General features: G+C 41.6%; 1 protein-coding gene across 1 annotated transcript in view; it reads right to left on the bottom strand.

The window, feature by feature from the left end:
* Positions 1-9,220: 9,220 nt before the first annotated feature.
* zgc:162707 (UPF0524 protein C3orf70 homolog B) overlaps positions 9,221-22,335 on the bottom strand; it is a 35,979-nt gene continuing 22,864 nt past the window's right edge. Inside the window, exon 2 of the mRNA XM_041807081.1 lies at positions 9,221-11,276. Within this exon, the coding sequence (XP_041663015.1) occupies positions 10,594-11,276 (683 nt within the window). The 3' untranslated portion in view covers positions 9,221-10,593. The remainder of the gene's footprint in view (positions 11,277-22,335) is intronic.

Here is a 22,335-nt window from a genome sequence, read left to right as displayed (position 1 = left end):
ATTGCACTGATCATCAACTGGTGTCCCAGGGGCCAAATCAGGTCCCCCAAAGCTTCCTGCCTGGCCCCCAGAAGATTATAAAATTCAGAAAAGCAGGAAAAGAAAATGTTGTGCTTTTAAGAGTATCTTTTGGCTCTAAATGTCTGCATCTGTTAAATCCACCCCGAAAGCAATAAATATTCAAATAGTTTTAAAATGATGTCACATTTTATCTGTTTTTACAGAAATTCACTTGTCAGCCATTAATAGGAAATTTAAAAAAGGGGTTAAAGAGTGGCAAAAATGAGCGATAGGCATCCAAATGGGTTGTGGAGTGGCACAAATGGACAAAGACTTGCAGGAAAGGTGGTGATAAGAGGTTGAAATATGGCAAACCATTAGTATAAAAGGAAAAAAGGGGCAAAAATATATCAAAATGGGTTAAAAGTGGCAAAAAATGGTGAAAAGAGTAATGAAGGTGGCAAAATATGGATAAAGCAGTGGCACAAAAGGGATAAGATGGGCAAGAAAGGTGGTTTAAAGGAGTTAAAGAATGGCAAAAAATAGATTAAAGAGGCAAAAAGTATCACAAATGGGTTAAAAGTGGCAAAATGGTGCAAAAATAGCCAATGACAAAGCAGTAAAAAGGCAGGAAAATGGGTGATAAAATAGCAAGAAGTGGCAAAAATGGGTTAAAGGTGGCAAAATGTTGCAGAAATAGCAGCATGAAGCAGTGCAGTAGTGAAAAGTGTGAAACATGAGTTCATATTGGTGCTAAATCATAATTGTTGAGGGTCCAGTCTCTGGGATTTCCAGCAGCCGACTCTGTGGGTCTATGGCAGGATAGATCTCACTGGTAATGCCCAAAAATGTCCTGAAAGAAAATTCTAGTAAAATAATGTTAATCAGAACAAAATATTGATTTAATTTTTCTTTATTTGGAAGTCCGGCCCCCAGAGACTCTGTCAAGACTAAATCTGGCCCTTGTGCAGGTGTCCTTGATGACCCCTGTCATATTGTCTTACCGTAACTGATACGGGCTTTATAAATGAACAGAAGCTTGCATGTACTTATCTTAAAGCTAAGGGAGAAGATGAAGACTAAGAATAGTTTTATATGTTGCAGTAATAATGGAGCCTCAGGTAGGACCAGTTATCGTGTGTGTGTGTGCTACCACAGATTTTTACACACCCTGACATTTCAGAGACTTTGAACAGGACTCTGCATAAGTTTGTAAACTTTTATTTTTGTACTTCGGTGGAAATGTGATGTGCTCTCGAGGACATTTTCTTCTCAGATGTCCACATGTATTCACAGATCTACAGAGCTAATCCTGGGGCACAATAATAGCTCAGATCTCATAATGCAGTAATTCCCCTGAAACCACTGTTGGGGGTTTTTTCATGGTTGACAGGCAGCGAGCATTTAGACTTAGAAAGCTTATGTCCCATATTTTTTTCAGACATATCTGCTAGAAGCAATCTGGGTCCATTGCTGGCCTAGTTCTCTCTCTCTCTCTATTTTGGGCAAACCTTTTCAAAGTATTAAATAGAGAAGGACAATGCAATATTTGAGTGGCAGTCTTATGAAATACTCCCACAGATGAGAGTCACATCTGTCCAAAGCATTGTGGGAGAGGAGTGACATCAGTCATGGATGTGGACTGATAGTACCAGAGAGGAGTTGAACTGTATTCCAGCTTTATGTTGTCAAATCCATCATTTCCTGAATGCAGAGTTTCTCCAGAGTGGGAGACCTCCAGTTGACATAATTTAAACTTAATATGCATGTTATCTGAGTTCAAATGAGCCCAAGTCCTTGACGGACACTCAGACCACCAGCTTTGTGATGAATTCCTGGAGTGGTTGAAGCTTTTCTGACCTTTGAGTGGTGAACACGGTCTCTCTACAGCGGCCTTGTGTCCTCGCAGAAACGACTCTCTTTTCATCATGTTTGATATGTGAATAAAATGTTCCATATCTAAAGCTTTAACTAGGGCTGAACTGTTTGCAAAAATTCCACTTGTGTTTTTTTCCCCCAAGATTGCAGTTTAATATGCGATTATTATTAAGATCCTCATCTTATTTATTTTTCAATAAATACAGATAATAAATCAATCTTCATTCAGTTAGGAACACTCATCATACATTTAACCCTTGTGCCCTCCTCAAATTTACAACCTTTAGGACACCGAGGCAAAAATGTACACGTACAGAAAAACTGCCATTAAATCAGCATACGCCAATATTTTTTTCTCCTTTTTTTTTCATAAATCTCTAACAACTTCAGACCTGCCCAAATCTACCAAATATTAAATAATTTTCAAGATTTTAACCCTTTAAATGCCAGTTAGATCCTTTGAAATATTTTATTTTGTACTAAAAAAACAGAAAAAGTGGATTATTTTTCATATAATAAATAGTAGAGAGAAGGGGCTTTGGTGCTGATGAGAGTCTTGGATGGGTCAAAGATTAGCAACAAAACTGATTTGATTGCATTTGCATTTTTTATGTAGTGCCAGCTTTAACATTCGGGCACGCTCTGGACACCTTCGAGGCAAAAATGTACATGTACAAAAAAACTGCCATTAAATCAGCATACATCAATATTTTTTCTCCTTTTTTTTCATAAATCTCTTTAACAACTTCAGACCTGCTCAAATCTACCAAATATTCAATAAATATCAAGATTTTAACCCTTTAAATGCCAGTTTGATTATCACTTGAATTGTTAAGTTTTTATAGCAGTTTTTTGGAAGTGGACATTTTTGTCCTTAATGGCTTTAAAAGGTAGTAAATTTGTCTTGCAGTGTCCCCCTGACCTGCAATTGAAATTTGAATTCAAAAATTTGCCAAGGAAGAAAATTTATTGTAAAAAATAAGACCAAATGCACTAACACAGCCAAAATGGTGAGCAGAGAAAGAGGAAAAATTTGCCCAAATGGACAAAAAATGTCCCGAGTGATGCCTGAGGGTTAACGAAATATTGCACCTTCTGTGATTTGGAAATTGCAGCATGCTGTATTGTGATTTAATCTAATTTGCGAGCCCAGACCTAGTTGAAACACAAGAATACGGTCCTTTGATGTGGAGGAAAATGTGTTTCATGCACTCCTTTTGAAATAAATCCCTTCTTTTGTACGGCTTCAAAAAGAGAAAATCAAAACAGGCGTGCACATTAATCTTGTTTTCCCACAAACCCTAGAGTGTAGCAGCCCGTTTGTAACAGCACTGGTTAATTTTTGCAGTTTCATAAAATCAAAAGCACAGAAAAGAAAGCAGACAGTGGGTGAGGCGGCCATATTGACTTACCCTAAAGTTGAAAGTAAACAGGCATCAGCTTCCTGTGACTCTCTGATGTGATTAAGATGGATTCAGACTGTCAGAGCACAAACAACTGCTCTGCTAATGGACTCCATCAAAAACCTTAAAACTGCAAAAAAGAGGATGAGCTGAAAATGATGGTGCAAATCTTAAAGTAAAAAATGCATGATAATTGATAAAGATGGGTGGTATAAATTAATCCCCCTGCTCTAAACTTGAAAGTGTTGTAAATTTAATGTGCAAATGCAATCATCCATCCCGTGTTTCCTCCAACTATTGAATCATCATCTAATGCAGACTAATCCACAGCAACAAAGCCAACTAATCACATTAAGGTACCATGTGAGTCGTTTTACCGTCCCCAAAAAGCACTCAGAGGCTTTTCACATGAGTGGTGAAAGGATGAATCATCAAGTAGCTTTAAGCAACAAAAGCTAATACTTTCCAACACAGCCTGGTCTACCAGCATTAAAACTCACTAAAGCTGTTGTCTGGAGTTTGCAAGAACAGTCTCTCTCCATGTCTAAGAGGAAAAAAGTGCTCTCAATTCATTTCAAAGACGAGGGCAGACAGTGACGGAAAAAAAGTAATGAATATTTTACAGGCAGGGAGAGCAGAGCTGCACTCCAGGTGACACTGTGGCGTTTATAGAGCTTATCAGAAACCCATCACCCATCGAGCACTGCCAAACCAAAGCCATGTGTCTGATTGTTTATCAGCGGCCCGCTGGTGGGTTCCCCCGCTACCTGCCAGCCGCCTGCATCAGGCCAATCGCTGGGACATTATGCTGTAAATTGGACATATAAATGGCCCTTTTGAAATAGAGTGCTGCTGTGAAGTTGGGCTCTGAATGTCACAGATTAGGGAGCGGCTATATGAGGAAGCTGCCTGCAATATTGTGCTGGTCCCCTGAAGGAAGCTGATATGGATTTTTATGATGTTGGATTCTAAACTATATTAACCCTTAAATTTCCCTTCGGCATCAAGTTAAATGGCTTCAAAGTTTGGAAAACTGTTTTTGAGGCCAATGCAGAAATGCAAAAATCAATAAAAAGTGCAGTCGTCCGTTTGAGGCTGGCTCCAGGAAGCCTCACTGGCACAAAATTAGATGGAAATAGCGTTTCCTAACTTGACATGCCAGCAACGGTTTCAAATATTCATTTCATGGCAATTATTTCACATCCATCTGGGAAACAGTCGGTGTTTGGGAAGAGCAGAACCATTCATCAAAACCTCCATCCACTGGACTGGATCATCATTATGGGCTGATCAGAGCAAGGAAACACGGTGTGTTGGTGAGGACTAAACTAAATAACATGAGCTTGACATTTTCAGTGAAGCCAATTCATGAATCAAACTAAAGCAAAAACATCTTTTCCACCAATAAAGCTTTCAGTGCTCTTCTTTTAATGAATAAATGTCGTCCAGTTCTGGTAAAACTACCGCTACAGCTACATCCAAGCTAATATTAGCTCAATTAACTGGCTGCCATTGTTTACTGGCTTGCAGAAAAAAAAAACTAGAAAAGCACTCAGGGAGTGCAGACCTCTGCCATTAGCTCTATCTCCCAGTAGTGAAGAATCCTTTAAAGAATTCCTGGATCCATCCCCATGTGCCCCCACCACAGCATTCGCTGATGACTCCCTCCCTGGTGGGGTGGAAACACGGTGAGGCAAAGCATTGGCTTTGCTACGGGTGGACTGTCATGGTGGAAGCATTGCCTGCCGGTGCCAACAGATGCACTGACAGTCTCACCCATGGCCTCACTGGATGACTGGAAGTCATGGCAGAGGGTGAATATTCCTCTATTCCTCCCAGCATTGTGAGTATTCTCGCTACAATTCGCTGTCTTTCTCTCTGTTATGCTCTGACTCGTCTCCTTGACCGGGCATGCGTCTTTCAAACTCTATAAACTCCAAAACTTTGAATAGAAACACGCCCAAAATGCTGCTGGGATTGAAGTTACTCATGTCCGCCATCTCCTGGTGTAAAGTGGTAACAGCGCAGACCTCTACCATTAGCCCTATCTCCCAATAGTAAAGAATATTTAAAAAATAAATAAATAATTAATCAATAAAATTCAAAAATTAATTATTAAATAAAAATTAAATATTAAATATAAAAAATTAGGAAGTGGGCAAAATTTTTGTTCACAGCGTCATGTAATATTGTTCAGGCCCTTCATTTGGATGCTTTTTCAGGAAATGGCCCCTATTCTGAACTAACTGAATGGCTCTGGTTTACCAGATGGATGTGTGAAACAAATCCATCTGTCAGGTTAAGTTCTCTTGCAGACTGAATAAGATTGTCCTCCAGGATTTTCCTGTATTTTGCCCTATTTATCCTACCCTCTACCTTTACAAGCCTTTCCGGGTCAACTGCTGAGAAGCATCCCCACAGCATGATGCTGCCACCACTGTGCTCCACAGTGAGGATGAAGAAGCAGGGCAGCAGTTGTTGTCTGCAGCGTCTCTCCCCATTAGAGACGATGTGTTTATTTGATTCCTCATAATGTTTCTCTGACTCAGATGAAGCACTGCTGGTTCTCCATTCAGTCATTTTGCCTCTGAAATTTCCTCGGAGTATTTTGGTTGTGTCGGTTTAATAAGTGGCCCCTGCAGAGTAAAAGCTGTTCTATTAAATTAAAAGGAGCTCTCCTTAGGAAGGTAATGTGTTTGTGCTCACATCAAGAGGAGAAAGTACAACTGACAACATCTCCCTTCAGCTTGTGTGACTCGTGCCGTGCCAGCCCCGCTTGTGAAGCAGTCCTTGAACAAGGGCGTTTTTTGATTTGGTGTGTATCTTCCAGCTAGTGTGTGTGGGTGTGTGTGTGTGCGTGTGTGTGTGTAGGAGCTCTGGACTGACTCAAGGTGCCTGCCAGTTGAATGACTTTGCTGCGAGGGATTAACAGTTACAGCAATCTATCTCTTCATGAGATCTGTCTGAAGCTCTGGGAAAAAAAATAATTTCAGAATGTTGAAGTGCACGCATACACGCAGTCCTTCCAAAGACTTTACATGTGCTTGCATCATCATCCTTTTAATTGCACTTCCTCTGCTCTGCTCGCGCTTCACTCCCTCCATGCACTCCCACTTTTTTTCTCTCCTCCCCTTTTATTCTCCTCTCTTGTCTTCTCCGCTTTCCTCTCTCTCTCTCGTCTCCCACTCTGCATTGTCATGCAGCTTTACAGCAGCAGTCTGCTGCACACTCCTCTTCATGACCGAGCAGAACAATGAATGTACATTTATATAAACTGATTAGCATTTCATCGTGGCCTTGGTTTTTCTTTTCTGCACTAGCAGAGTACAAATAATCAATAAGACTCTATGCAAGAGAAGCAGGGAGATCAATCTGGGCGAGGAGACAAGGTGAGAGAGACGCTCATAGATCTCAGAGTCAATACAAACTCAAATAGAAGCTGGCCTCATGTCCCTTACTTGTTTTGTTTATCATTCCATGCAGGGCCTCAAACATGGCTCAGAGTCAGAGGTCTTTGGTCCTAGATCTTCCTGCTTTAGGATAATATTCTGCTGCAAAAGAGGGAATGTGCAAACAACAATCCTCGAGACATTTCAGTTGAGACAAACAACCACAGTGAAAAAGTAATGACTCAATTTTAGCTGATATCTCTCTACTTTGCTATTCCACCCAATCTCTTAGGAGCATTAGTCATCTGTGTGTCAGGTGGAGGAAGTTTGAGTGCTTTTCTAAAGAAAGTTTCAGCTTTCTCTTTGCAGGAACAACATGATTGCCCACACATTTCAAAGGACAGACTGGAGAGAGAAAATGTTTCATTGAGATTTATTCATATGAAAATAATATAACAATAATGAGAACATAAGACATTTTTAATCTGCATTAGGAGGGACTGTGGTCAGTGTAATGTCGAGGGCTGTCTCTGAGTAAAAATCACGGACAGATGGACAATTCGTCCGCTCTTTGAACAGCCAAATTTGTTCAGTTAGCTTCTGACATATGGGACTTCTCATGCAAAATTCCTTTTTTTAACATTTAGTGTAGCCTTGTAGCAATATCAGTGAATATTTTAGTGATTTGGCAGAAAACTTCCCAAACATAAAAAAGACAAAAATAACCCAGCCCATCTTCATTTTTCTAACTGACTAAAAGGGGCTGGCTGACATACACTATATTGCCAAAAGTATTTGCTCACCCATCCAAATAATGTAAATCAGGTGTTCCAATCACTTCCATGGCCACAGGTGTATAAAATCAAGCACCTAGGCATGCAGACTGTTTCTACAAACATTTGTGAAAGAATGGCTCGCTCTCAGGAGCTCAGTGAATTCCAGCGTGGTACTGTGATAGGATGCCACCTGTGCAACAAGTCCAGTGGTGAAATTTCCTGGCTCCTAAATATTCCACAGTCAACTGTCAGTGGTATTATAACAAAATGGAAGCCATTGGGAACCACAGCAACTCAGCCACTGAGGCGCATAGTGCGCAGAGGTTGCCAACTTTCTGCAGAGTCAATCTCTACAGACTAGAGCCCGAGCGATATGGGATTTTTGGGGCCGATAACGATATTGGGGGCTAAAAAAAAGCAGATATCCAATATATCAGCCGTCATATTGGCCAATAACCGACATATCGGCCGATACAAGAAATAAGAACATTGACATACACAGGCTATATACTGTACATGAACACAAATTCTTATATTTATATTATCTTTATTTCACAAAGATGCAACTTAGACGATGTTAAAACGCTGTATAATAGCCTTGTATTAGATAATGGTGGACATGTGAATTAACAGTTGCATTTATCATTGTTTATTCTCTACTCCTGCGTCTCTACTCCTCTTAGTGGTAGAGATGCAACTGGTCGACTACAACTCCCACAGTGCTTTGCATGTCAAACAAATATGGCTGCCCACTGAAGTAAGTCAAAGTACATGATCAAAAATGGATTAAAAATGGATAAAAAGACGCTTATTATCGGATGTAACGCTGTGGATTTAATCTCCAAAGACCCTAAAAAGTCAGCAAAGTTCCGGACTCGCTACAATGGCGTCCTTTACGGCATAGTTACGGCAAAATGGTCAGCTTTCAGAGTGAAAAAAGAGTGAGTTTCTATGACTTACAGTTCAAAAGTTATCAGCGTTTTTATAAACTGTGTCACATATTGTTGTACAGGACAACACTGTCCTCAGAGACACCAGAAAGTCAGCCAAGTTCCAGGCTCACTAGAAAATGTCAGTGCCCACGACTTACGGTTCAATCATTACCAAGTGATTTATAAAGGGATGTGCCTGCTGTACGTATCCATGCCACGTGAGCTCTAAGGGTTAATATATCGGCTACATATTGGCCCATGTTGATTAATCTGTGATATGCTATATCGGCCCAATTAATCGGCCCGCCGATCAACCAGTCGGGCTCTACTACAGACCTCCAAACTTCATGTGGCCTTCAGATTAGCTCAGAACAGTGGTAGAGAGCTTCATGGAATGGGTTTCCATGGCCGAGCAGCTGCATCCAAGCCATACATCACCAAGCGCAATGCAAAGCGTGGGATGCAGTGGTGTGAAGCACGCCGCCACTGGACTCTAGAGCAGTGGAGATGCCTTCTCTGGAGTGACGAATTGCACTTCTCCATCTGGCAATCTGATGGATGAGTCTGGGTTTGGCGGTTGCCAGGAAAACGGTACTTGTCTGACTGCATTGTACCAAGTGTAAAGTTTGGTGAAGGGGGAATTATGGTGTGGGCTTGTTTTTCAGGAGCTGGGCTTGGCCCCTTAGTTCCAGTGAAAGGAACTCTGAATGCTTCAGCATACCAAGAGATTTTGGACAATTCCATGCTCATCCAACATCAGTTCGTGACCTCACACTTCTGGAAGAATGGTCAAAAATTCCCATAAACACACTCCTAAACCTTGTGGAAAGCCCTCTCAGAAGAGTTGAAGCTGTTATAGCTGCAAAGGGTGGACCCACATCATATTAAACCCTATGGATTAAGAATGGGATGTCACTTAAGTTCATATGAGAGTCAAGGCAGGTGAGCGAATACTTTTGGCAATATTGTGTATTTGAGTGCTTTTCTTCTAACATGTCCATCACAACACCACAACACCGACTCAGCATCCTAATCCATACTGTAATCTCCTTTTAAAGGTGCATCAGGTGACATTTCTGCCCCATCACACAAAGTAACTGTGACGCACTAATCTATCCGAGTCTGCACACCTTCCCCAGACTCCCCTTTCAGCCGGCAACACAAAACATTTCACTGTCAACAATGCAGCTTTTACTCCTATAGGTTTCTATCTATATATAGAAGGAAGACTCCCTCTTTGCTAGGTGTCCTACAAGTTCCTGCTGTGACAGTGTCACTGTAGCTCAGCCAGAGACGTGTCCATGCTGTTTAATTTCTGCTAATGGAGGTCGCATGGTGTCATGTTTTGCTAAACGCCTCATTTAACCTCGAGCTGCGCTGTAACTCAGTGCAGCGCCATTTAAAAAGCTGGTCAGAACAAGTCCAAACATGGTTTTAGAAGCTATATAAGAGCATCCTTGGTCTTCACTGGCAGGTACAGCATGGGAATGTGCTTTTGTGTAATCCTTGATTGTCAAACACTGAGCTACCTACCTGTGTCCGTGTTAAAGTGCAGACTAACCGTGGGCCTGGATTCTTTTGTATTAAGGTGATAAAAGCAGCCGTGTCCCTGCTGCTCGGAGCAGGGTAATTAACGGGTAAAAAGGCTGATGTGCTTTAGGCCCATGAGAGGTAGCTGGCCTTGTAGATGTCACGCTGAAGTGTCGGAATTACTAATAGGTGTGGGTGGAGCCGGCGGCCAGAGAGCAAGAAATGGCAAGCTTGATTGGCCACTTAATGTTAAAGTAGAATAAAGCCTGACTGCAGGATCGATGACGGGAGAACACGAGGAATCTCCTAACTGCTTATTATCACCACTGAACGCTCCGATAGCCTCTTTGTTTGTACAGAATTTAGCTCCGTTAATGTATGCCTGAAGAAAAAGTCTCTTTTACTTTGCAAATGTGCCTGTGATAGATTCCTTTTGTATGTCAGATTTGTCACCATGTCGTAACCATGTACAAGAAGTCTATTTGGTCCTCTGTGCGTGTGCTTTGATTCCTGTGCTTCCTCTCTCTCCTCTTGTAAGTCCTATAAATTCACACCATGCAGAGTTGGTGGGCAGAGGAGAGGCTGAGTGAGAGTGCAGATGTACAGTCCTCCACCACCTGCAGGATTCGTCCTCGGTAAAATTATTCTCCTTTCGCTGCTCGTTTCCTCTTGGATGTTGCATCAGTTACACAGTTGTTTCGATCTTTTCGATGATCTCTATCATAGACTTGGAAGGGGAGAGCAAAGAACACTCGTCCTGGTCCCAGAGGCTCCCGGGGCTGGAGTTCCCGTCCATACTCAGCTCCTCGTCGTCCTCCTCCTCACTTTCCTCCTCGCAGGACTCCAGGTAGTGCAGACCCAGCGCGTTGATGCCCGAGTCCTCGGAGCTGGAAGGAGAGGAGCAGTGGTCCATTTTGGGGCCTTTGACCTTATCCACAGGAGACTGGTGTTTCTGTTCACTGTACACCTGCTGCGCAGGTGCAGGCATGTGCTGGGCTGGCGGCGCGGGCTTCGAAGGTTGCCGAGGCTGAGCGGTGGGATTCTGGGGCCTCTGAGGTGTAGCGGGAGCAGGCGGGGGTGGTGTCGGAGCGTTAGGAGGCTCTGGTAAAGGAGGAGGGGGGCGCTGTACGTAGCACATCTTCCCGTTGATGCGTTTGACGATGTAGTCGTCCACAAAGAGATCAGCGATGACACAGTACTTGGGCGATTCGAGGTGAGGAGGCGACTGGAAGCAGGGGGCGAGCTTCAGGAAGCGCTCGGCCAGAGAGACAGAAAGGTCCATGGTGTTGCTGTACTCGGTGTCCGCGGGCGGCACGGCTGTGCTGGGCAGCTGGCACACGTTGGTCATGGGCTGGTACACGTACTTGCCTAAAATACAAAAAGAAGAAAAAAGAAATGAAGCCCTCAGGCACACGAAGTCAAATCTGATGACTTACTGATGAACATAGTGGAGCATTTAGCTGCCAAGGATGCAGATATTTCTGGAGTTGTTACTGAGCAAAACAGAGCTACAAGTATGAATATTGGAGATGTGCATCTTGGAGCCAGAGATGTGGAATATAAAAATATCTAATAAACAGAGTAAATACAATATAATCGCAAATGTCAGCTTGATATTCTGACAGCTATTTTCAGATCCTATTGAAAGCATGACATGTCTGTGTTTAACAGCTGATTTCTGCTGCCAAAGCAGCCAAAGACATAAATGCAGGTTGGTAATAAAAATATGTAAAAAGTCCAACGATACGACCAAATGGAAATATTTGACAGGAATCTCAAAAACAGTCTGCACTCTGATTATTCTAGATCCAGATGGTGTGGCAAGGCGCACTAGTGTGCCTTAAGGCAAGTCTCGGTGTGTCGTGGGAATTTCTACAATACGTTATTAGTAATAACTTATTACTACAACTTTATGGCAAGTACTGGACCCAGGTCTGCCCACAGATCTGGACCCCTGAAAACCCCCAGAGAATGGGACCTCCCCAGTAGGGATTTATTAATGATATCAGTGTGTGTGTGTGTGTGTGTGTTGGATCAGTAGCATTGGGGCAAGCATTTTGGCTAACAGTTACCTTTTTGAGCTGAAAAACATGGAAAGCTATTATTGCCACCCATTGCTACCCATTTTTGCCACCTCTTTTGACAACTTCAACCATTTTGCTGCTATTTTTTCATTTTTGCCGCTTCTTATTACTACTTATGACCCATTTTTGCCACTTTTTTGGAACTTTTTGCCACATTTAAACAACTTTTGCCACTTTTAGGCAAATTTTACTATTATTTGGCCATTCTTGCCATGTTTTCCCATCCCTTTTAACCCCTTTTTACCACCTTTTTACAACTTCAAGCCTTTTTTGCCACTTTTCTGCCACTTGTGATCTGTTTTGCCACCTTTTGGACACTTTCAATCCATTTATGCCACCTTTTTGCCAATTTTTGCCCAATTTTGCCCTTTTTTTATCACTTTTAACTGTTTTTTCCACCTTTTTACAACATTCAATCTCTTTAGGCCACTTGTAACCCAATTTTGCTACTATTTTGACACTTTCAACAAGGTTTTGCCGATTTCAACCCATTGTTTTGCTACTTTTTGCCCATTTTGCCATGTTTTTTCATCACTTTTAACCAATTTTTGCCACCTTTTTACAACATTTAATCCTTTTAGGCCCTTTGTGACCTAATTTTGCCACTATTTTGACACTTTCAACAATTTTTTGCCAATTTCAACCCATTGTTTTGCCATTCTTTGCCCAATTTTGCCATGTTTTTTGGGGGCAAAAAAAGTTTGAAAACCACTGCTCTTGATGATGCAGTTATAAACTTTGCGGTAATCTTGGCCTTTAAAATGTACTACATTTCACCAATCATGTGTTTCTGTAGATATCATAGAAATACAATTCAAACCTCAGAATACAAATGTTCATTTATACGCGAGTCAAAAGGTGAAAACCAAGGAGATATGGACAATAATGAGAAGTCACTAAACCTGACTTCAGTTAACAATGCAGAGTCATTTCCTGTGACATAAGCTGACTGAAAATAAAATAGTTGTTTCTGGTGCGTAGGTGGCAGAATGGATAAGGCGCGCGCCCCATGTACGCGGGCGGCCGGGGTTCGAATTCGGCATGAGGCCCTTTACCGCATGTCTCTCCCCCGCTCTCTTCCCTGTTTCCGACTCTATTCACTGTCCTCTCCTCTATCAAATAAGGGCACAAAATGCCCAAAAATAAATCTTTAAAAAAAAAACTGTTGTTTCTTCTAGTAAATATATACCAAGGTCCAACCTTTGAACATAAAAAAATAAAGCAAATGCAAGGCTGCAAAAAAAAGGCATTTCTGTTTGGCTGGCCACACACTAGACAATTTTTAAACCTTAAATTCTTCAAATAATGTGGCAGACCTGAGACATGAAGAAAATTTAAAGGTCACATATTTACACCCCTTTTAGACAAGTTTATTTTAGTCTCAGAGGTTCCTAAAACATGCCTGTGAAGTTTCTTTCTGAAAAAAACACTCCAGTATTGGATTTCTGCATGTCTAAAAACTCCTCTGTTTCAGCCCTGCTCAGAACAAGCCGTTTCTGTATCTGTGGCTTTAAATGTTAATGAGCTGTCTGACTCCGCCCCTCACAGGAAATGGATGTGGCTTAATGGATGTGACTCTCCTGATCCTCCTCTCAAGGATCAGGAGAGGAGGGCGGAGCTTTCTTTCAAGCGGGGAGGGCCAAATGAACCTGGGGGCGGAGCTTACTCCCCATATGACGTCATGAGGGGAAAATCTGAGAACGGCTTGTTTCAGCAGACATTTTTTGAGAGGTGGTGGGGGGGGTTCTTTTTCTTGGGTGCATATTTTTGTTAGAAAAGCCTGAAAAAGTGTGTTTTGCATAATACGTGACCTTTAAACCTGTTTCTCATCTTATACTCCTTCTAGCTCAGACTAGACCAGTGATAATCAACTGGTCCAGCCTCAGGATCCACCAGTCCCCCTAATGATAAATTGCAACCCAAATTAAAAAAAAAAAAAAAAAAAAAAAAAATCAACAACAGGTGCAGTGAATTATATACAGTTCTGAGCATGATTGGCCCAAAATACGTGACATAAGTTTTACACCCTCTTTCCCCATCATTATGTATACATTTTTGAGATCTTGATAAAAAAAAAACCTCCATAAAGAAAAGGAGCTTCATTCATTGTAAGAAAACCATGTTAATTCAGTTGAAATATTGACCAAACATTTAAAGTGACCTAATTTCACAGTAAAACAGAGTAAAATAAAAGGTATCAGTGCATGTCCACTAAGAACTTCTGGACTTTTTGCCACCTTTTGTTTTACAGACACTTATCCGTGACCCACTCAGAACTGCCCCGTGACCCACTTTTGGCTCCCGACCCACCAGTTGAGAACCGCTGCACTAGACGAGTCAGCAGCACCATCAGACCACTTGAAACCGCACACCTGCCGACCTGTTAATTCAACAGAACAGCTTTTACTCTGCAGGGGCCACTCATTAGACCGACACAGCCAAAATACTCAGAGGAAATTTAACAGGCAAAATGACTGAATGGAGAACCAGCAGTGCTTCATCTGAGTCAGGGAAACATTACAGGGAACCCTAACCATTCCACAAAGATGGAATTTGACAGATCTTAAAGAGATCCCTGTGCACAGCCCGGGTAGTCAGGTGCCGGTCGGTAGCAGATCCAGGCAGGTAAAAACATAAAACACAGGAAACACAATCACATAAATTTAGGAACAACACTGAAATGGATAAGTACACAAACACCCTGAAGGACAACTGAGGGCAGAACCATCATTACATTGTAGTGAAAATTGAATGTATCATAACTGTTCCCAATAGTACAGAATCCTTTAAAAAATTCCTGGATCCAGACGGTGATTCAGATCATTGCCAAAATCTAATCAGTTCGTGGGGCACAGGTGGCCGAGTGGCTAAAGCGCGCCCCATGTACGTGGACGGCCCGGGTTCAAATCCGGCCTGAGGCCCTTTGCCGTATGTCTCTCCCCGACTCTCGGACCTGTTTCTGACTCTATCCACTGTTCTCCTATACCAAATAAAGGCACAAAAATGCCCAGAATAAACCTTTAAAAACAAAAAAATAATTGAATCAGTTCTTCCTTATGCCATTTCTGACATTTCTTGAAAATCTCATCAAACTCCATCTATAACTTTTTGAGTTATGTTGCTAACAAACTAACAAAGCCTGCTGACCACATAACCTCCTGGGCGGAGGTAATTATCAACCAGATCACTCAAAATATGAAACGTCCTGTACACCACATATCATATTATTGTTTCTTTGTTCTTGTAACTCTGTAACTTGTAACTCTTATTTTCAGTGTTGGGGTAACGTATTACAAAGTAATCTGTTAGAGTACTCGGATTACTTTTTTGTTTTAACGAGTAATGAAATGCGTTAGTTTTACAATTCAAGTAATCCTGTTATTAGTTACATTTTCATAAAAGTAATCCGCTGCTGAAAGAGAAAAAAACAAATGTCCTCTCTCATCTGTGGCTTCAAAAAGAGAGAAAGAAAAAAAAAGGAAGCTCCTTGAAGCATCTGCTCCGTTTGTCCTTCTCTCTTCCTGTAGTCACGTTGGCACGTAGCGCCATGCCAGAGGAAGGTTAACATTCGGTGCCATTACGCGAGCATTGTTAGCTTGTTGAACCAGCAAGGTTACAGAGGACAGCAGGCCACTGTGGACTTATCCCCATTATGATGGATTTTTGGATAAAAGGGACAAGAACAGCACTGTTAGTGTGAAAATATTGTGTTCTATAATAGAATGATGTAACAAGGTTAAGTTGGCTTAGTTGGCACTCTACCAGAAATAGTGGTCAAGGAATGTACCTTCATGGAACTGTAGAGGTCACATGGGGTGACTCCTTGGATCGGGCATCAAGTGTATAAATGACTGTCAGTGTGTGCATTCTTAGTCCTTGGCTTGTGCATTTGTCATTGACCGAAGCTTCAAAGTAAACTCTGAGATAACCCGGTCTTCTATGTCTCTGTGAAGTTTCTGAATCTTCCCAATACATTTATTTCCACGTAACAAGCATCCTGGTGAAACGTAAGTTTAAAAGCTCCGTTGCTTTCACTGAATCAGCTGTTCAGCTGTTCCAATTACACGTTATTACGCACAGCGTTGGAGTGATTCTGTCGGCCTCTGCTCAGCTTGTTGTCAGATTGTGAGCATGTTAAAGAGCTGTAGAGGTTTTCCTGTCTGTTAGCGGTGTTCTCAGGCTGCAGAGATACAGATTATGGGCTGTAAATTAGGCTGTACGTTGGCGTTAGAGTCTGCACACTCAAATGCAGACATGCGGCCGTTATCTGTCGTTTTTACAACCACAGAGTGGTATGAGTAGCTAAAGGGTTTTAATATTTGGTAACGCAAAAGTACTCTAATGTGTTAGTTTTAGAAGTAGGTAACGCAGTAACATAACAAATGACTTCTCTCAGTATGTAACACAGTAATCTAATGAGTTAGTTTCAAAAGTAACGCTAGCCAACACTGCTTATTTTAAACTATTCCCTTCTCCTGTAGATTCATTCATGATTTCATCAATGACTAGTCAGAGTAGACTCGACTTTTATCACGTGAAAGTTGACTTTAAAAATTCTAAAGTCGTGCAACCCCTAGTAGCAGCTGTAGCTTCAGTAAATAGACACAGCCTTCCTGTCAGTTTTACCCCGATGCTTTGCCTGATGTAAATATGAGAAGCTCAGCAGTTAGCATGCCGCAGGAACCACGTGGTATGACTGTTTTGTTTCCTATTTTTATCTAGAAAATGTAAATAAAGTTGTTTGTAGACTGTGAGAGTTATGCCCACCTTTAACTATTCAGCTGAAGTGATGACTAACCACGATATTAATCTGCAAAGGCTGGCCAAGCCAGCGGCTAACTTTAGCCACACTCTACACAGCACATCAGGCTCACATCTTTTCCCGCTGACATAATGGCTCTGTGATGAATTTGACTGTGCTCTAAGCATTTTCTCCTCTTTAGACTAGCCAGTTAAATGCAATGTAAATGGGTGTTCGGCTAAAAATAGATGCCTGGGAACACGCTTAATGGTGACCACTAATGGGATCACAAGGGTGCCATCACTGAGTCCACGTTCTATACAGTCTATAAGCAACACATGCATTGTTAAAATGCGATCATTCCAGAAGAAAATAACCCCTATCATGTGCCCTAGTTCTTTGTGTTTCAGTGATTTTAAACAGGAGAAAATATATATTGTGAGAAGATGCCAGTGAGTGTGGATTGAGAGGCCGAAGAGAAGCGTGTCTGTGATAGCCTATCTTCTCTCCTGTGTCACAGACTTCTTCAATTTTCACACTACAAAGCATTTCTGATGCCAAAGGCAAAAATACCTGCCCTTCTCCCATCATCTGAGGCTGAGCTGCAACCAGAGAGGAACACGGTTTACATTTCAGGCCACGCAGAGCAGCGGAGAAACTGATGCAAGACTTAATTCAAAAATGATGAAAAATGTACAGGATTAGGGCCATACAACAAGGTTTACAGCTTACAAATCCTTATGTGGAGTTGATGTGAATCTGCGAGCAATGGTTATTATTAGATGTAATATACTGTGTAGCGCTCCATAATCGTGGATGAGATAAAGGCCATACATTTTCTGATAAGTGGCCTCATTCATACACAAATATTCTACGCCTTCACTGTGAGCTATTCCTCCCATTTTGGCTTCTCATTTACTGGTTGTGATTGTGCAAAATGACTGCTCCCAAATGTTACTCATTGTTTGCAGCCCACTGCCTCCAACTCGGTGCCGAGCTGCCTGAATGGTGTTGCTCGGCTGTGTGTTTAACCGGCTCCCTGGAGAGATGGGAACTACAGAAGATGACAGGCCTACGCATCACTTCCCCTGCTCTGTGTCCTTGTCTTTTGTTTCAATCGCAAGTGGAGACATTCAGTCAAAACTCTTTCTCCAGGTTACATCAACAACATCGACCGGCCTCGGGGGGCTTTGTTTTATTGCTGAATGGACAAAGAGAGCTTGTTATGCTGATGAGACATTTCTGCACCACACAAAAGACAATACATGATGTTAAGGTAACTCAATCAGCTCAATAGATCCTTTTAAGAGTTAATTTTCTAGCCACAAGAATTTACAAGCCCCTCCCCTTTATTAAGAGACAGTGACAGAGATGCTTCTAGATCAGTGGGTTGTGCCCAAGGCACACCAAAACCATATCCATACAAAACAGCCTCTTTAGCCTGATTTATGCTTCTGCGTTGTTGACCATTCAAAGTTCTGCGTCGAGGGAACGTGTCGCTCTGCAATTCACCGCCATGCCGCTAGGGGGGTGTGGCTGTGTGAGTGTGTGTGTGGTTTCAGAGGGGTCACATCCGAATCCTTGTTTATCTTCCAGTCACAGCAAACAATGGCGACCGAGATGGAGCGGGTGTGTTTGGATTATTTGGACTTGATCCATCGTTGAAACACTCGCACCGCTCCACAAAAACTTTAAAAAAGGCGGTGTTGCAGGAAGAAAGACCAGAAAAAGCAGCCGCCGAAAATGACGTTTTGAGCGGATCAACCACAGCCATTGCAGTCTGCATCGCTGGAACAGGTAGTTAGGATTTTTTGGAGGAGTGCGTAGACTATGGCACAGGGGTCCATGCCGACGCAGAGGGCTACGTGTAGCTACGCCGTCGACGCGACGCAGACACATAAATCAGCCTCTTGCATGCTACAGTAAAGCTAGCTGATCTCACACAAGCCCTCATCAGCTGACAGACAGCTGATTTATTCCAAGCATGGCTAATCACACTCATGCTGCCATATTTAAACTGGTATAACCTGGCTATGCTTTGCTGCTCCCTCCGCTAGCCTCTCCTTTATTCTGCCTCTGACTTTTTCAGGGTCAAAGCTGCTAACAAAGAAAAAACATTTCTAACCACACATCACATGTGGTTCTTGACAAAGTACTCCTGAATGAACTTAAGTTGTTTAGGTTTAGTAATTATTAATAAAAAGGAAGGAATAGGAAGTAAAGCTTTGAGTCATTATCACCAAAATCGATCACTGGTGGTTAATGCTGTGGTGCAGCGTTACTCAACTCTGCTTAACAAAAGAGCCTAATTGTTGCTGTTGTTGTTGACCTTTGCAAGAGCCACAGTCTCAGTGGCGGAAATGGCCTGAAGTAGCAATAAAAATAAGTTAAATGCCGCAAAAATGGACCAAAAGAGAAACTAAGTGATATTGATTGGCAAAAAGTAGTTTAATGTGCAAAAAAAGGTGAAAAATGGCAAAAATTGGATAAAAGTGGCTAAAAGAAGTTGCAAAATGGCAGAAAAGAGGAAACAAGTAGTATTTAATGGCAAAAGGAAGCTTAAATGGGCAAGACATGGTGAACAAATAGTGAAAAGTGGCAAAAATGTGAAAAGAAGGGTCAAAAGGAAGTGGCAAAAACCGGCAAACAATATAGGAAAAAAAGGGGCACTAAATGGCAAAAAGTAGCCTAAATGTGCGAAAAGTGGAAAAAAGGGTGAAAAAAGAATCAAAAAGAAGTAGCAAAATGGGAAAAAAATAGAAAAAAGTGGTACTCAATGGCAAAAGTATCTTAATTGGGTGAAAAGTGGCAAAAAATGGTGAAATATGGCAAAAATGGGACAATTAAGTTTGACAATTAAAGCCTTCTGTATATATATATATACATATATATATATATATATATGTATATATATATCTGGGAAACAAGCTGATATCTGTGAATAATTTCTGAGGTCAAAGTTTCCCTTTTCTAAGGTTTTCTGGGAGAATAATATTACAAATTAAGACATAAAAGAGCCACAAATAATCACTAAAGAGCCACACGCTGAGTATCAGAGCTGTAGTGTCTGCGGCTAAAAGAAGCACTTTGTTTGCAGTGAAGTGTAATCATGCATATAGGCTAAATGCATTTTCACCCTGTAAGTAGGTGCCACATTAGCACTCAAGCTTAAAGCAACAACTTCTATATTGGTTTGAAAAAAATTCTCCATCAGCTGGTCTGCTGCATCTCAGTCATCCTCCTCCTCTCAGACTCCTGTCATTACAAAATATGAATCCAAATGTGTTAAGAAAAAGCTTGTTAGCTGACTAAATGAGGTGAGATAACATACAAAGTGTTTAAGGTTGGGTTATTTTGGGTAAAGGCCGAGCCTTCCAGGGCTGGCTGCTGAGAATCATCCCCACAGCGTGATGCTGCTGAGAAGCATCCCCACAGCATGATGCTGCCACCACCGTGCTCCACAGTGGAGATGGTGTGTTTGTGGTGATGTCAGTGTTTGGCGTCTTGTCTGATGGTCTAAAAGCTCCATTCTGGTCTCATCAGACCAAAGAACTTTCTTCCTCTTGACCATGGAGTCTCCCACAGTCCTTCTGGTGAACTCTAGTCCAGATTGAATCTGAGTTTTCTTCAACAGTGTCTTTCTCTTTGCCACTCTCCCATAAAGCTCTGACTGGTGAAGAACCCGGCCAACAGTTGTTGTCTGCAGAGTCACTCCATCTCAGCTGCTGAAGCTTGGAACTCCTTCAGAGTAGTCATAGGTGTCTTGGTGTCCTCTCTCACTAGTCTCCTTCTTGCACGCCCACTCAGTTTGTGAGGACGGTCTGATCTAGGCAGATTTACACATGTGACATATTCCTTCATTTCTCCATGATGGATTTAACTGAACTCTGGGGGATGTTCAGAGCCTTAGGAATGTTTTTGTCTCCACCCCCTGACTTTAACTTTTCAATAACCATTTCTCTGAGTACTTTGGTGTGTTCTTTTGTCTTCATGGTGTAATTGTAGCCAGGAATACTGATTAACCAGTGACTGGACCTTCCAGACACAGGTGTCTTTCTACTACAATCACTGAGACACATTCACTGACCTCGAGTGATCCACATTTCACAAAATGATATTTTTTGTATAATTTTTCCCCAGCGTTTATATCAAAATGCTAACTGCATGAGGTCCCAGTACTCTACAGAGCTGAGGCTGATTGACTGCCATAAATTGCATCATCCCCTCGTGCAAAAGCTGCTATGACTGAAGCTGGACGTCTGTATACTTTTCTAACAGAAACACTGGAGCTAAAGTCGATATAGACAAAGAGGAGCAATAGAAGCCATCCTCTGTTTAATGAGAGAAACTTAATGGTCCGTGTTCACACTGAGACGAGACCATTCACGCAGACAAGATAGCAGCAACAAATGAGAGCTAAAGCTGCAGCGGCTGATGTGTTGACATTTGGTTTCTAGCATATTACACCTAATTGCATGCATCCATCTGGAGTTTGAAATACCAAGAGCAATTCTGGGAGACAGGCAGATGCATACGCAGAGAACACAGACATATGGAGCTAACACTTCAGCTGTGGTTGTCCTGAACAGACATCGACGAACCACAGCCAGCATGGAGATTCATAAAGTATCTGCAGAATATAGAGTGGCTTTAACTCAGAAATACAACTGTCTCCATCTTTCCCTGATGACAGTGTGGTAAGTGAGGGATTGGTCTCACTAAACACGACGAGAGGGAGAATCTTTACATGTAAAGCAAAACAGACCTTTATGTGTGTAAATCCTGCATCCTCAGTGATTATTTAACGGTTTTGATCATCTCCAACAAACATCAGTGGTCATGTTGGATGTAAAATTCTCCCTGTAACAGCTGTAGTGGTGGGAATCTTTAGGCACCTCACGATTTGATTCGATTATGATTCATAGGGCTGTGATTCCTAAACGATTATTGATGCATTTTGATGCACTTGTCTTTTTATTTACATTTCTGTTGTTCTCAATGTGTCAAATATTACATCTATTATTATATTAATAATACAACTGCACTGAACCAAAGGTTTCATTAAATATATAAATATTCAAATTATTATAAATTATTGGACATTTATAAATTGATTAAGAATCTTCCAACTCCACATCACGATGCCTCTAAGAATCGATTTTCTCTCCCACCTCTAATAAGCTGTAAATATTCAGGACAGTCTGGCTTCAGACCACACATCTCAGACGCCCCCTTTCACAGACTGCTCATGTCAGAACGATAATGCCGTAATTTACTAGTTTTAAAATTGTTTTTATAATTCAGATTTATTCAAACACAAAGTCTGGCAGTTAAAACATTTCATAAACTAGAAAAGCACTCAGCACAGACCTCCACCATTAGCCCTATCTCCCGATAGTAAAGAATCCTTTAAAAAATTACTGGATCCAGATGGTGAGCCGGATCACTTCCAAAATCTAATCAGTTCTTCCTTATGCTATGTCTGACATTTCCTGGAAATTTCATCAAAATCCATCCATAACTTTTTGAGTTTTGTTGCTAACAAACTAACTAACAAACCCACCCGATCACATGACCTCCTTGGCGGAGGTAATAAAACAGT

The sequence above is a fragment of the Cheilinus undulatus genome, linkage group 15 (genome assembly GCF_018320785.1).
Source record: "Cheilinus undulatus linkage group 15, ASM1832078v1, whole genome shotgun sequence".
Taxonomy (NCBI): Eukaryota; Metazoa; Chordata; class Actinopteri; order Labriformes; family Labridae; genus Cheilinus; species Cheilinus undulatus.
The sequence above is the reverse complement of the archived record's forward strand: the minus strand, read 5'-3'. Positions and strand labels throughout refer to the sequence as shown.